The sequence below is a fragment of the Chelmon rostratus genome, chromosome 11, assembly GCF_017976325.1.
Source record: "Chelmon rostratus isolate fCheRos1 chromosome 11, fCheRos1.pri, whole genome shotgun sequence".
Classification (NCBI taxonomy): domain Eukaryota; kingdom Metazoa; phylum Chordata; class Actinopteri; order Chaetodontiformes; family Chaetodontidae; genus Chelmon; species Chelmon rostratus.
The window spans coordinates 2,965,970-2,982,496 of NC_055668.1; the positions used below are offsets into that span (position 1 = coordinate 2,965,970).

General features: G+C 43.2%; 1 protein-coding gene across 2 annotated transcripts in view; it reads left to right on the forward strand.

The window, feature by feature from the left end:
• The window catches only part of ttc27 (tetratricopeptide repeat domain 27), an 82,901-nt gene extending 67,891 nt beyond the window's left edge, over nucleotides 1-15,010 (forward strand). For both annotated transcript variants that reach the window (XM_041947582.1, XM_041947583.1), the window contains exons 16-20: nucleotides 1,379-1,544; nucleotides 7,116-7,313; nucleotides 7,678-7,789; nucleotides 11,890-11,990; nucleotides 14,631-15,010. In XM_041947582.1, coding sequence (XP_041803516.1) covers nucleotides 1,379-1,544; nucleotides 7,116-7,313; nucleotides 7,678-7,789; nucleotides 11,890-11,990; nucleotides 14,631-14,756 — 703 coding nt within the window. In that variant the 3' untranslated portion in view covers nucleotides 14,757-15,010. The remainder of the gene's footprint in view (nucleotides 1-1,378; nucleotides 1,545-7,115; nucleotides 7,314-7,677; nucleotides 7,790-11,889; nucleotides 11,991-14,630) is intronic.
• The last annotated feature ends 1,517 nt before the right edge of the window (nucleotides 15,011-16,527 follow it).

Here is a 16,527-nt window from a genome sequence, read left to right on the forward strand (position 1 = left end):
TCACCTACCTTAGTTACACTTTTTCAGTTCGAGATAGGACCTTTGCCCAGAGAGCAGCCTGCATTTTTGTGGCATTGACTCAAAGGCTTCTGACAACAGGTTCTGGTCCCTGTTAACATGATGTCTCACACACTTCACGCTGCAGATTTGTCAGCTGCACATTTATGCTGTGAATCTCTTGTTCCAGCACTAAAAGAAGGAGATCTGGTGATTGTAGAGGCCATTCAAGGATACTGAAAGCCCCTGAAAACTTGGATTCAGCTTTTTAGTATTTTTCTACAACAGTCAGTGGTGGGCAGAGTACTGCAAATCTGTACTCAAGTACAATTACAATTACTCCCATAAAAATGCTCAGGTAAAAGTAAACCTACTCAAGTAAAAGTATAAATTACTTGTTCAAGTCTCAGTAGTCTGAGTCAGTTCTCTTTTTAGAATAATAAGTGTTATGTCTGCTGTACATCAGGTTAGAAATAACCACTGTGAAACATGGTTATTTCCCTGTTTTTTTCTAGGGAATGCACTTTGAATCTCCAATTTTGCTATATTTGCTGTATTTGACACAAGTATTTTTTTTTTTTTTTAATCTACAGGAAGATATATAAGATATAAGATTGCTTTTAAATGCCGTACTTGCTAGCTGGAGAGTCTGTTGTAGCCTCTATCTGTTGTTATCTTGATATGACCAGCCACTTTGATATGAAGGGTGCTGCATATGATTTGCTTCTCCACTAGCACATATATGTATCTAAACTGCAATTTAGGTAAACCTACAAATGGGCAAAACACAAGAAAAAGAAGAAAACATCTTCAGTACTTGACTTGATATGTTTTTTAGAAAGCCAGAAACGCTTGTGGATCACACAGCTACTATCACACTATCTATTAAATTTTAAACCAATAAACCTCATGAAGGTTTCTAAATTACAGGTATGTACAGGACAAAGTGGCGTCCTGCATTCAGACCGGAGCTCTTAATGCCTCTGGCTGTTCATGTTCACACAGACTTGGCTTCTCGTGCAGCAGAGGAGGCTGTGAGAGTACAGAGGTATCCAGTGAAACCCGAGTGTCTCTCAGCCGTCGTTCACATCAGACTCTTGTGCTTTCAGGCCTGAAATTGAAAAGCAAAGCAGGAAAGCTTCTAATACCTGGTTAGCACCACGGCCAATTCAGCAGAAGCATGTGTGTGTGTGTGTGTGTGTGGCAGCAGCTTTGTATCTTCTCAATCAACCATTACTTCACCAAATGTTGAAATGAATATCACTGTAACTGCTGTTAGTGCATTTGGCACATTGATCTTCTGGTGTGCTGGTTCACTGCTGACATTTTTCTCTCTGTCTCTCTGTTCGCATCTGTCTCTTCCTGACACCCTCACTGGCAGAAACAAAGCCTTTCGTACCCTGCAGGAAGCCCTGAGGTGCAACTACGAACACTGGCAGATCTGGGAGAACTTTATTGTTGTGAGCACTGACATCGGGCACTTTGGTGAGGCCATCAAGGCCTACCATCGTCTGATGGACCTGAGGGAAAACTACAAGGACGTCCAGGTAAGAACTACACTTTATGTCATCTTAGGTGACATTATACCCCACTGTCTGACAGGACACGGAGATAATATATCATGTAGGTGTGACTCTAAAGGAGCAGAGGAGGTCTTTATGAAAGTAAAAAGACACAAAGGTTAGGTAGGAACAGGCAGTGCAATGTTAAGATTTGAAAAAGCAATTCTGAGTTTGGAGAAGTAAAATAAAATGGTAAACTATCTGGTAACAGTCAGTGATGGACGAGCACAAGTCAGTCACAGTAGTTCTTCCAGCGACCTGTCTTGCTACATAAGAGTTAGCCTGCCACAGGCTTCCTAAATGACCACTGATGCTGGAACAGCGGTGGGGTACGTCTGGCCTCACTGGCCATGAGGCAGGTCATTATTACAAAGAGATCTCTAGACAGCAATTACTTTTTTTAATGTAAGAAATGCTGAAATATTTTGCTGGTGATCTGTGCGTCATAGTGGTTTTGGTGAGTTATTATAGAAGCCTCGACAGCAGAGGTTATCCCCAGTGCTGACCCCAGGACCACCACACAACCACCACCATAATCCAGCTACCATGCTTATAATCTTAATGCCAAGTCTGTTACAATGTCTGTGTCGGTTTTGCATTTGAGCAGCATTTGAACGATTTGAAATGACTTGTGGAGACATAGACGTTAATTGATTTGGCATGTTTTGAGAAGTACAAAATTTCATGCATCTAATCATGACCGTGCGAACCAAATCCATGTAGCCGATTACATGGATTGGAAGGATGTTAACTTCCGTGGTGCCCCCTAGTGTCAGAATATCCCGATATAAATATAAAAAGACTCAAATTAGGATCGGGGACAAAAACATGAACTGGACAGCCTTTTTATGGGCTTCTTCTCTGTAGACCTTCTTCTACAGTGCAGGTAGAGAAGCTGAGCACGGCCACAGAAAACTCCTGATGCCTTCAGTGGCCTCTGCCTGTCAAGGTGGATTCACCTTGCAGGTCACACAGATGTTGAGAGTCTCCCTGGGAAGGCAGCTCGCTTGGCAAATGGTTCACACTGTTCATTCCACTGGACTGAAACTTTGAGGCCATAAAAGTGAAAATCTGAATATATACAATATAGGAAGGAAATTAAGAGTACTTAAATAAAGGCTTTATGTTACAGTATTGTGTTTCTTTGCAGCCCAGGTTGTACTACAGTTGTAGTATTCTTGTCTAGGAGCCGACAGTTTCACCTTTAGGAGTTTGTAAAAATAACAGGATGTGGAATACGTTTTATTCTCCTCTACATGCTTTTTTAACAGCATATGTGTGAAGCGTGTTTGTGACTGCTACATTGTGGATGAAAGTGATTGGGATTCGAGTCCAGAAGGAGCAGAACCCTATTGTGTTTTATTATTAGTTTACTGTGTTTATTTATTTTTTGCCGTAACAGCTCTATTTGCCGTGAGCCAGAATGAGCTAGAACCATGAAACTTGGCCCAGTCGGCCTGCTCTGTGACATATGTGCCCATAACTCCAGACGCCTGTGAGCAACCCTGATTAAAGTCACTGGAGACGTCCCCCGCTACCTCCTGAACATATTCAAATGAAGGGCAGACAGCCGGTGAATCTTTGAGCGCACAGTTTTTACAACGCTGCAGGCTTTGTGATGATGACGACGTGTGACTGCTCTCACTCCTCGTTTAAACAGAATTGAACCATCTGAAGTGACCGAGTTCTCCCGTGTGAAGCCTGAAAGCGACTCGTTGCAGCTCGCAGCTTTCATTTTGCCGATTGAGCAGCTTCCTTCTGTTGAACAAGAAAGAGCCTGAACCCAAAATGGCCGCTTGCAGCTATATTTTATCACTAGTTTTGTAAATAAAGCTGTAAATGGTATGCGGGTAGTACATTTTTCTGTTCTTTAGGACATCAACTTAAAACAAAGGATGGTAATATTACATTAGGATGCATGAAGACTTGGCATGTATCTGTGACAGAGTGATAAAAAAGTCTTTATAGAAACAGTTAATTCTCTAGGATGTCTTTGGAAACTCTAAAAATGCTTTTTAGAGTTTTCAGAGCTTCATGAGAGGCAGAATAGGTGCTTTGCTCTCTAGACACACGATACACCCAGCTGGTAAAATCTTATCAAAAGACAAACTAACTGTTTATTCTTTCCTGTAGTGCTAATTAATCTTTTTCATTGTGGTCACATATGCAGAGTCATTTACAACAACTGAAGGAAAAGCCTCTTTTAAGCACGTCTCAGTAATTGCACACCCGCCAACGCATTCTAAGTAGAAAATTAACCATCGGCTTTGAATAAACAAGGCAAAGCAGCCAGCGGTAGCATTTTCAGGATTATTAATTCCCTGCTTCAGCCCTGTAATCATTTCGGTCTTGTACTTTTGAGCAATTAAGTTTAAAGATGGCATCTTTCAGCCCAGTGGGACTGGTGGAAATCACAGCCCCCACTCAGTGTTTTTGGACTGTAGTTGTAAAAGAGTTTGCATGATGCTTCTTTTCCTTTTGGTGTATTCCTCTTTTGTTTGCCTTGTTTTCGGAAACTTTTCACAGCATGTTCACATTTGTTTATGCTGATCATGGCTGCAAGATGTAAAAGCACACAAGTTGAAAAGGTCAGCGGCGGCTCCGTGCTCGGAGTAGATCGCTTAGTACATGGAATTTGGCTTCGCTCTGTTTTCCTCCTCCTCAAATTTTTTTATCTCCTCTCACAGCACAAACGCATATACAAAGTCATATCTCTGACATTCTAACACACACGGCTTCCAATTAGCTCCAGTAGGTCTGATGTGTGAATATTCTCAACAACACAAACCCCCTTTTTTTTTTTTTACCACTAAAGGACGTGAAATCCCAGATTTCATAAATAGTTTAGGAGTGCTGTAACATCTGAATTACCACGAGTCACAGTGTATCTTTGAGGCATGAGAGGATGGGTGGGACGGTCTCCATGAGAACTGCGAGAGCTGCATTCACAACCTGGTAATACAGTATATGAAGTAGTGGAATTTCGAGGAAAATCAGTTCATTTGCCATGATCAGTGGATGCACTCGCTGGGACAGGAAGGAAATGTGTTTTGGTGAACTCTGACATGCAAATTTGCACTATTGGCCAATAGAAAATCATCACACCATCTAAACACCAGTTACTTTTACAATATGTAACCCTGCTGTGCAGCAACAGATCCACAAAACGTTTGCAGAGTTATTAGACAGATCTTTGTAGTAACTGTTAACTCAAAGCCCAGTTAGCGACCAAGCTAGCCAGCTAGCTGGCAGTCATCAGGCTTGGTGAGCTAGTGGGAGCAATTGTGACTAGCTAGTGCTGGCATGTTTCCAAGGTTACCAAGCTTTCACAGCACCATGTGTTTCACAGGGATGTGATTTTCTAGTATCAGAGGTTGAAATGCTGATGCTGCTGATGGAGAGGACATATGAGGACTACAACGTCCTTACATTTACTCCCGCCCTGTGAGCTCTGTGGAAGCATTTTTCCTTTCAGGTTGAGCTTTTTATTCTCCGTTTGGCTCTGGATGTAGTTCTCCAAATGCACGCATGCTGACCTTGATGATATTTTTAAGCTAAGCCAACATTGAACAGTGATTGTCAGATGACAGACAGGTAACTGCTTCAGCTCTCTTATGAAGACCGCGGTGCAGTTGCACCAAGGTTTCCAGCGTCTGACACTTTATACCAAAGAAGAAAGGAGAAGCAAAGTGGTGGAAAAGCAGAGTGTATTTTTGTATCAAGATGTTGATGTTTCACTTCACTCTGTGGGTGGTGCAGCTTTAATTAGATACACCACTGTTCCCTCTCCTCCGCCCTCCTCAGTGAAACAAACCTGTCAAAGCTTCCTCACACCATCAGAAGTCTTTACTTCAAATGACCGTTCCATTTTTACTGCTCTATTTTTACTAACATCCATCTCACACCTTCAATGGTACATAGATAGTGATGACACCACACGCCACAGTCACACAGTGGTGGAATGTAACTATGTAGTAGTACATTTACAAGTACATTTACTCAAGTACTGCACTACAATACAAATTTAATTTATTTCCACTACATTTGTCTGACAGCTTTAGTCACTAGTTACTTTCTACATTACAGATAATATCTGTAATGTAAAGATAATTTCTGCATAATTGCTCATTTCACTTTTGATAATTTAAGTCAGTTTTGCTGAATACTGCTGAGTACACACTTTTACTGGAGTAACATTCTTAATGCAGCAGTTTTACTTGTAATGGAGTATTTTCATTGTGTGGCTTTGCTGCTTTTACTTAAGTAAAGCATCTGAATACATTTTCCAAAGCAGCATTTCTGCGTTTTTCTGTGTCATATTTTTCCTCCCCGTGGTTGTTTTTAGCCCAGGCTGAGTGTGAGCGGTGGAGTGAAGGAGCGATGGTGGCGGGGACCACCATGAATTCCTCTCTTATGGAATGTATGGAGGGCTGGTGACAGACATGCTTTGACTAGCTGATAGATTTCAAAGGAGCTGAGGGTCACATGGCTCAGCTTTGTGCCTCATGGGGTTAAAGGGATACACAGGAATCGGTCACACACACACACACACGCAGGCACTTCGCTTTCCATCGTCGTGATCTAAAAGTAAACTCGAAGGGGAGCCTCGTAGAAAGTTCTTGTCCGTCGTTCGTGTTGTTCTTCTTTCTTTTCCGCTGAATGTCCCACTCTAACTGGATCCAGCAGGGATCTGAAAGCGTGCATTCAGTGGCATCTTGCATGATGCCTGACATGACGTTACAGAGCTGGCCTCGCAGTCACACACAAAAGGAGCCAGACAGATGGTTCATTAGTTTCTTGGTGGGAGGTGGAAAACTTCTAGATGGCAGATCTCAGCTTGAACTCAACTCAGAAGGCCAATAATGCTCTTCAAAGAAGAACGGCGCGTGGTGGGAGAGAGAAAAGTGACGGAGGAGCAACTCAGCAAGGGGGATGATATTTACGGTCGCGGTGAATTCAGTGGCTTCATTCACAAACATTTTTCAGTCAGACAGTCATTTTCAGTCTCTGGCTGTTTGAACAGAACTGCTCTGCTCTGTCACCTGTAGCATTACCACACCTACCTGTTCTCTCCACTGCAGCGCAGCCACTCATTCAACAGCTGGACTCACTCACTTGTTCACTAAAATCCTTTTTATTGTCTGAGTTCAGCTTGAGGAGAAGCTAAAATGTCAGATAGCAGTGATATTTCTTAAGTGCACATCTAAAGGAAGATTTAGATTCATCCTACTACAGCTTACCTTTTTATAAGTAGCAGCATGCTGCCTGCATGCTCTCAGAGTTTGGCTCGGGTGTTTTTGCTGCGTCTGTTTCAAGCAGCTAAAACATCTGCGTGGCCGAGGATACTGTTTTACTCATTGGGAGCCAGGCTAGATGCATAACCAAGTTCATTTGTCCATTCGGCCTTCGGTCACATTGTTTGTTGATATTTAACAGTTCTGGTTTTCAGGGGTTACTTCTCACTTAATTTGTCTTGTTTTCTTTGTGAGAAGAAGTTTCTTTGGCAGTGCTAAACCTTGCAATTGACATGTGAATCATTTCCTCTTCCCGTGGCAGATTCTCCAGATCCTGGTAAAGGCAGTCGTTGAAAACCTGACAGACAGCCAGGGTCAGCCGGCGGAAGCTGTCCGGTCCAAACTGAAGGAGCTCCTGGGCCGGGTCAGTTCCCGCCACAGTAGTGACTCTGAGATATGGCGGCAGTACGCTTTGCTGTATGGTGACGGTCGCAGCTCCAACCCAGAGGACAACGAAAAGGTTGGTGTCAGCCCTCCTGCAGCGTGCCTTTAACATCTGCCCATCGCTCTCTTATGTTCCACGTAGCTACAAGTGGACGCGAACGTGACCCGGTCACACCAGCAGGAAGCTGGCCCTGCCTCTGTCTGTTAGCAAGCCAGCTAGCTAATGCACATAGATTTTGTAGAATCACTTCTGTTAGTGTTTTTCAGGCAGGAAACACACTTCAATGATGCATTCAGCTGAAACAACCAATGACTAGAACTAATTAAAAACGGTTAAAAGTTAAATTACACAAGTTAAAAAAAAAAAAGGAAAGGAAAAAAAAGAAAAGTCATGAGTGCATTGACTTGTTTGCCACCTAAAACAGTGCATGTTTGTTCAGACGCTGCAGTTCTTGTCCAAAGCCCATCGCTGTGAAGTTCAGGCTGGTGGCTGGGAGAAAGAACCTGCTCTGTTCAAGGAGGTGATCAACAGAGCCCTCAATATGGGTGAAGGTAAGAGCACCAACCAGCTGTGCACACATCTACCATCCACACGGAAACACAGAAACCTTGGTGTTGTTTTATTCCAGGGAAGCTGTATGCATGATCCTTTGATACCCTATGACTGAGTCTCCCTTTTCCATTAAAGAATGCTGCTCTTTTTGACTGAACAGCAGTAACTTCTTTCTAATACAGAGGGAGGAGATGATGATCCCTGTCGTCGTATCAACAGGAGGTCTGCTCACTGCCTTCTATCACTGACAAAAGTGGTGTAATGAAAGCAGTAATGTGTGTCCTTACCTTAGTGACTTGTTGAATATTGGACTAAAGATTCTTAGCTGTCATAATCATGTAAATCCAACGACCCATGTTCAGGCCAGTACTCATGCTATACATCTTGTCACTCATTTGATGCAAACCATGTCAAGATACAATCACAACAGCAAGTTCTATCAACAACCAACCAACAAACACACAATTCTAACATTGAGGTAACTCATTGAAGTCTCATAGTAATCCACTGATTGATAGCACTCTGACAACAATAGGTACATGGGCAAAGATCCATTAAAATATTCAGTCGAAAATGCTTTAAAAATCCACATAAATCTGTTTTATCTGTTTTATTATTTATATTTAGCTGTCAGATGTGCCAATCTTCCACTAAGTTATAATTCCAGTAATCATGTACGCACACACTGACCTTTCAGTTGACACCTCACCAATCAGGATCTAGGATCTAATCAGGATCTAGGATCTTGTCGGCCAACAATAGCCGAGGAGAGTCCGCGTTGAAAGGAAGTGCTTCTTCTCATGTAAAGATTGAGTCAGCTGCAGCCGATTGGACCAGGGTTAGGCTTCCTGCTGTGGCTCTATTGTGTTTTCCTGCTGATAATGTCCACATATCATCTGCTTGGCTTCTATTTGTAAAATGATATTCGGGCAGAAAGTCCTTCGACTTCAGTGTGTTCGAACTTCTTTTACTCAATGCCAGCCTCACCAAAACAATGCATGTACTCCAAATGGTTCAAGAACAGCTGTCAGGTAACTGTGGACGTGCCTTGACTAATTTTACAGGAATAGTACGTCCATACTTACATGCATCAACTCAACACCAGGACTCGACCACAGGAACTTTTCCAGTAACCCAGAGACCTTTTTAGGAACTTTCCCTGCGTTTCCACCAGAGGAACCGAGGACTAAATTCACTAACTTTACTTTCGAATTTGGGAATCAATAAAATACAAAACACTGTTCTTCACCGCTCTTTTTTTTTTGTGTGAAAATTCTGTCTGAAACTAAGCTGCCATTTTCAACCCAATTTCAGACAGATTTGCACAATCTTTGCAATTCTTATGGTAAAGGGGAAAGGAAAACGGCAGGCACGAGAAAGATTTGGGAAATAGTGTAGTGCAGAGCTCAAAGCCCCTGAAAACCTGGTTTCAAATCCTTTACATTACATTAAATAACTGTCACAAAATAAGCAGCAATCAAATGTAATAATTCCTGGGTATTATTTGTTGTAGAGTTTCAGGAGTAACTCAACACTAGATCTACTGTTTGGAGTAAATTACGTGTACACCCTCTTTATTGCCCTCTATTGATCCTCATTCCTATTTGTCATGCTGTGAAAGTCTATGATGTACTCCAGGACACTCTGTCCCCATCACATCCACCCCCCACACCCCCTCATTACCAGTGTGGACAGTAAGGAGTACCATTCCAACACACAACATGCAAATCTCCGATCTGTGATTGTGAGAAATGATTCTCTTTATCCAGTCCTTCTTCATCTCGAGTAGTGATTCAAATTGACAGGGTCAGTCTCTGGTTCTGAGGGGCTGTCATCACTCTGAATGCCCTCCAAGATGAGATCGCACACTGCCAGTGTTCCATAGCGCCTTTCCATCCTTCTGGCCGTCGTCCAGAATGCAAAGCTGGTTTTCAGAAATTTGCACTACCGGTGATGCTCTGGACTCTGCAGGGTTAAAGCATTTTTGGCTTTGTAGGACAGCAAAGGAACGTTCTGTCTGGTTACCAGAGGAAAGCGCTTCATGGCGTATTCTCCAGGTTTGGTCCACCAACTCCTGAGACAGTGATCTGGCTCTTTAACCCTGTGTTTACATCAAACACTGTGAAAACTTTTTACTCTCAGCTTTTGCTACAATTTAGTAAAACAACACACTGCAGTGGCCAATCACATACGGGCAAGGCCACAGTCCTCCTACAGCCTGGATGTGAATGGTTTAATTGTGCTGTTTGTGCGAGCCACGTCAATTACTGAAATATCTTAATGCTCAAATGTAGTGTGACAGTAACAGTAGAGAGGAGTGTCAGACAAGTGACTCTGCAATGTCAGTTACACAACAACATCAACCCTAAAGTTTGCTAACATTAGCCAACATAAACCACCGGAGAGCAGCAAAACCCCCGAGTGTATTGAGTTGAGCAATGGTGTAATGTATTGAAGGGTGTGTTTAGGAATGAGTCAAAATAAACTGCAGTGTGTGTGCGTTCATGGTAATGAAGGAACATGTGCAACAGTGTTGCTCATTGGTGTGTTTTTAACAGTTTTTGGACAACAGTGGAGCGCTATGGAAAGAGGAGGAAGATGTACCAGGCTTTGATAGGATATGTTCTTTGTTGGTTTCAGTCAGGTCATGGGATTTATAAAAAAAATGCAGGAATAATAGGTGTGGATAGTCTTTATGCAGTTTTTTTTCCTGCAGCCTAAATGCTGTTTCTGAGTGATGATCTGTGGAAGCGTGAAAAATCGACCGTTGACACTTTTTAGATAAAAGACTATTTACTCTGTCTCTGCGTCTCATCTCCACTGACCCCATCGTGGTTGTGGGTGCTCCACCTACACAGACCACAAGACTCCAATGAAAAGAAAGCAGGGGAGAGATAAAGCAGAGCAGGAGGGAAGTGCCTTCATAAATCACAACTGGTTGACCTTTACAGTCACACCTCAGGCAGAGAGGGCTGCACCGCAGGGTAGGAGGCAGACGAAACCGGCACAGGAAACAACTAGTTTTCCCTCCCTGTGGGGGAGAAAAGAGTTAGCTGACCTGTTAGATGGAAGACGGGAACACTATCGAGACTCTGGCCTCAGACCAGCCGCTGCTGTACAAAGCTCTTATGTGTGGTGGAGAGCTTGTGAAGGCACCTGTTTGAGTTTTGCTTTGTAGACAATCACTTTGGAAATTTGTGAGTGTCTTTCAGCCCAATGCCAGGTGTCCAGGTTGGATTGTTGGGGTTCTTCCAGCTGGTCTGGGAGATCTTTTACTGAAGTGAAATTAGCTATAACACTATGAATTTCTGCTTTCTGCGATCTTTAATTTGGAGAATTGTGAAAGTTTCGCTAGCAAAATGTGCTGACCTATTAAAAGTATCACTTGTAGGGCAGCAACAGATTATTTTCTCAATACATCGGCCTATCAAATGCCTGAACATAGTGAAAAATGCCAAAAGCCAACATGATGTCTTCAAATGTCCTGTTTTGTCCAACCAACAGTCACAACCAAAAAACGCCAATTACAATACATGTGCAGAATCAAAACTATCAGCCAATTTTAGCTCATCACAAATGAATGTGTGTGTTCACCAATGAGCAAAGGGAAAGTCAGTACATACATTCAATAAATGCCAAGTTCAATTGGAAACACTATGTAGTTGTAATTATGTATTTGGACCATCGCAGAGCACTTGCAGGTTTATTTTTAGGCTGTAAAATGTCCCACTCAGTACAAATCTTGGTCACAAGTTTTCATAACCAAATTTAAGGGATCCTTGTTGAAATGTTTGTTAAATCAGTACCTTATGCATCTTTATCAATGTATCAAATATCAGTTTGGGTATTGAACTCAAAAATCCAGTGTCAGTGTTGCTGTTTTTTTTCAATTCACTGGTTTACGGTTTCATGTTGGAGAGAACAGAACAACTGATGCAGACAAACAGCATCAGCTCATTCAGAGTTGTCTTTTTGTACACGCTCATACAGTGTTAACATTTCAGCAGTTCAAGTCCAGGCAGAACACAACAAACGGCGAGAAAAGCAACTTCAACATCAGGATCGGTCCCCTCTCTGAATTTCTCTCTCTGTTTCTCAGTGACCATCAGTTGCAGTAAGAAGAAGAGTAACCCAACAGAAGCTCTTCAGATGCTGTCCTCCACCCGCCTCAGTCTCAGGAGTCTGGCCACCAAAACGAAGGTACAGTCCACCAATAACAGTCCACCGCCGGCTTTCCATGACTCATGGCTAATGGTGGAGCGCATGGTGTCTAGACGTCACTTGGTTTTATTGCTCTTTTCTTGCATATTGAGTCTGAACAGGGCTGCTTCAGTGTCTTTAAGGAAATTTTGACCACATGTTCGACAAAAAAATGTTGAAGACAGATGTCTCTTCCTTTAGCGGAGTGCTGGTGGCAGCAGACCATAAACTGCAGCTATAGATGGCAGCTGCGTCCGCACTTGATCACATTGCAGAATTGAAGTATCACATTCAGACCGGTCTAGTTCTACTGTAAAACCTCCTGAACTCCCCTCAGCAATGCACAACAGGCAGGCAAACAGCAGCGACAGCGGCAGCAGGGGGCTCGTACAGCCCATCCAGCTGGTGATGTCCACATGCAGGGTTGACACACAACGTGTAGGAGTGTGGACGCACATCCAAACCAAAGAGGGCAGGCACTGAGCCTGAAGTGAGCAAATCGTGAAGTAAACAAACAGCTCGCGCACTGTCCGCTGGGTGGGTTAATTTAAACACAAGATACTTGTGCTCAAAAAGAGGATTCATTCTCAGTGAAGAACCTTGGAGCTCTAATCTGCCTCTATACCTGCCAAAGAGCAGTGATTCCTAACACGTCTCTGGGGGTCATCAGGTGGAAACCTCCCTTCAACAGTGTTTCGCCTACTTAGTCCCACTACACCTCCAGGAGGTTAGGCAGTGAACTCCGGCGTCCCAGAGTCACCCCCCCTAGTGCCAGTTCACACTGCTCCTACACAATCCAAACAGCACCGCCACGTTCAACTGACCCAGAGATGCTCCAGGTAGTGGCCAGTACCGATGCTACCATTTAACTATTGCTAATGCTAATGCTAACCGCTAGGAAGAACAGAAGAAGACAATACAGTTCCGATGCTACCATTGAGCTAATGTTACGTGCTAACCGCTACCTGCTAAGAGGAACAGAAGAAGACAATAAAGCTAGATTCACCTATACTGTTAATGTTAATTGCTAGCTACCAATACTAACTGCTAAGATACTATCATACTCTCACCGCTTTAGCTATTGTTAGCTGCTACAATGCTACCACAGGCCTAGATGCCACATGTAACTGCCGATTGCCACACTACCATCATCTACCCCTGCCTCTCACCAACTGCACCAAGAAAAAGCGGGGTGGGAATACAAACCCTGGTTCGGGTAGGGGATAGAAAATAAAGAGGTAGAGTCAAAAGATGAAAGTAGGGATTGGATACAGACCCTTGTTCGGGTAGGGGGTGGAAAATTTAGAGGGTGCTGAAGGTGGAGGCCTAAACCACCGACTAGATTTAACAGCCTCTTCTAACATTTCCTTCAAGAAGCAGCAAACCCTACCATTTCCTTCAAAAAGCAAACAAAGCAGGAAAACAAACCCTACCATTTCCTTCAAAAAGCAAACAAAGCAGGAAAACAACCAAAAAGATCAAAAAACAAGCCAACTCTGTATCTTACCACGCACACTCACCTGAACAGGCCGCATGGTCCCAAAGAGAGACTCTAGCTGGCCACACCCCCACCTTATCTAAACTTCCTCTTCCTGGTTCTCTTCCTATTGGCAGAGCGAGAAGATGGGGCGGGGAAAGCACAGTGGAATACACAGTGAGATGTTGGCACCCTGCAGTGTATGTTTATTTGTTTATTTCACAACAACGGTTTTTACCGGATCACATCAGTCCACAAGACAAATGGAAGACATGAAGATTTACAAGCAGAAGGCACCCAGGCCATTCAGGGTGGAATCCTGCTACATGATTCATGGTCAGGAAGTATTTTAAGAGTTTGAACTCAAGCTAAGAAGCCAAGCCAGTGTTTGAGCCAAGGTTTTCTGGCAGGGGGTCACATGGGCGCAGTAGTGCTTTTCTAAGGGGTCACTGCTTCAGCCAAAGGAGACAATGAACAGTACTGTGAAAACTACACACCAGGCGAGTGCTGCAGAATAAGATTGAAATGATACGACGGTTCATATTAGTCAGATAATTTAGGCATATAACTGTTTGGTTTCTAAATGCACGGATGGATTTAGCTGCTGTGTGTACCTGAATATCCAGAGATCCTCAGTGAAGTGATTCAAATGCTCAGAAGTTTAACTGAGGGGTTTCCTGTTGCTTCCTGTCTGCCACTCCTCGAGCTAACTAGCTCCAGTGTGTCCGGCTGGATTGTGATGTGTCAGGTGGCTCTGCAGTGCTTATCAGTTGACAGGATCATCACTTCATCTGTCTCTTTGAACACCAGAGACGCAGAACACTCAAAACAGTGACGCACACAAGTGCTTTAACATTAAGTACATTTTCTTTCTCTCTAGATAAAACGTCTAGAAGTCAAGGTCACAGTACTTAGTAAATAGCTGGTCTTCTATTTTGTTCCACAAAGCATTATAGCAGATTTCCCAGGACCCTATTTAACCCACTGGTACATATCATTTAGCAGCAGCAGCAGAGGCTGCCCAGCCTTCCTCATCTCACTGACATCAAATAACATGCAAATCATCTGTTGTTACTGAGGAAAGTAACAATGATGTTAACAATATGATCTTCAGTGCATTACATCATTATTTCATCTTCTTCCTCCGCATTACTCTGTTCCAGCAAATGCACACAGATGTGGCTACAGGTCAGATCCACGGCGAGCTGCAGGACAGTGTCGCCGCTCTGGAGCAGCTCATCACAGAGCTGCAGGAGCTGAGTGCGAGGCTGCGCGAGCAGTCACAATGAGCGTCCTCCAGAGAAACACCCCAGGCTGTGGCTCCGAAGGCTCCATCGTAGTAAAAGCTAATCACAGACAGACTCTTCACCTGCAAACATCAGCCTTATGTATTGTTGAAATGTGATGACTGACAGTGACAATAGATCCAACTGGACATGGAAAGCCAAAGGACTCATTTTATAATCATCATGTTTTTATATCTCTGTATCCACATTGGAATGTAAAACATGAGTCTGAGGCATCAAATAGTAAAATATATAAAAATTTGAATGCTTGTCTTTTTTGTGTGTAAAATAAACTAAATTCCTCTCAGGGTGGCTTTAGGAATGTATTGTTACACCTGGGGTCTATATAGAAAATTTGATGTGATTCTTGCGTCTGAAGCTTCTGCACTGGCCGAGGGACTCAAACACTAACACCCCTTACCCCGCAGGCTACCTGCTGCCTCTGACTTTATGAGTTGAGTGATTTTAACCAATTCATTTCATGTGGTATATACGTTTTTTAAATGATCACCATTTGTTGCAACGCTTACAGTTTATTACTGATTAGCTGTTGGGTTTAATTGATTTCAGCCCAAAATGAATATGCAGACACTTCAAACTTTCTTTAGATGTGTAATCCATTACATGAACAATTTGTGTGGATTTTGTCAGAGTTCCATTGGAATACGAGGGTGCATTTTGGAGCACCCCATCCTCACCAGCTGCTGAAAGTCATCTCCTCTCTGCAGTGATGAAGGCGTGTGCTCACCAGGGTGACTCAGTGCACTGTGACGTCACTGCAGCTGGAACAGAGTGCAGAGATGCAACAGTCTTGACCCTTTCAACCAGAGAGGGAAGCTGAATCATTTCAGCGGGAAGCGTTTTAAGACTTTATTCTCTTTAGAAAGCAGGAAACACAGGAAACGCTGTCCAGAGAAACACATGAACACTGAAACACTGGCAGATATCCATGTGATTTGTCTAACTCCGTCAACTGAAGCATCACATTAACTTCAGATACATTTTGGGATGTATTTTCACACAGAATGAGGACTGTGGGTTCTGTCTCATCAGTTAAGGTTAGAAAATTATGGTGTCATGGTCAAAGGAAACATGCTGACTCAGTCACCCAGTAACATAAAGTAATGCTACGTCTATTTTTGTTCTTGACAGGCGGAATTCACGTGACCACTAGAGGTTTTTGTCTATGCTGGCATTTCTCTCGTGAGGACGGGGGTCAGGCGTTTCAAGTCTTTTGTAGAGACATGTCAGGAAATGAGGGGAGGTGGAAATGACATACAACAATCCCCAGCCCACCAGGGAGCCCCCAGTCTTAGACTCTGTTGAAGGAGAAAGTTTTCTGACTTGTGACTTCTGTGACCGTCACATTAATGCTGCGCTCACGCCATGTCTGCCAAACAGAGGGAATAACAAAACCTCCCCTTATTAACTCATTATTCCAAGATGGTTCTCACTGCCAGCTATGAATATTCCAAAAGTTTATCTCCTTTTTGATTTGCTGAATTGATTAAAATAGAATTAATATTCTGCTTTATTTTGATGAAAGTGCCAGCGATGGTGCCTTAGTGGCTCGTTGATACTCCTGCAGCCCTTTTCGCTAAGTGAGAAATATTGTAGCTGTCAGAGATTCACAACATCCCTGAAATGGAGTTGCATCCATGAGGTTGATGTAAAGTATTTTCCCCACTTGGCTGCACGCAGTTACATTCTGAACCGTATGACACAGCGTGAGCCCCAATCCCTCAGCTTCCTCTGTGAATGAGGGGGCCATTGT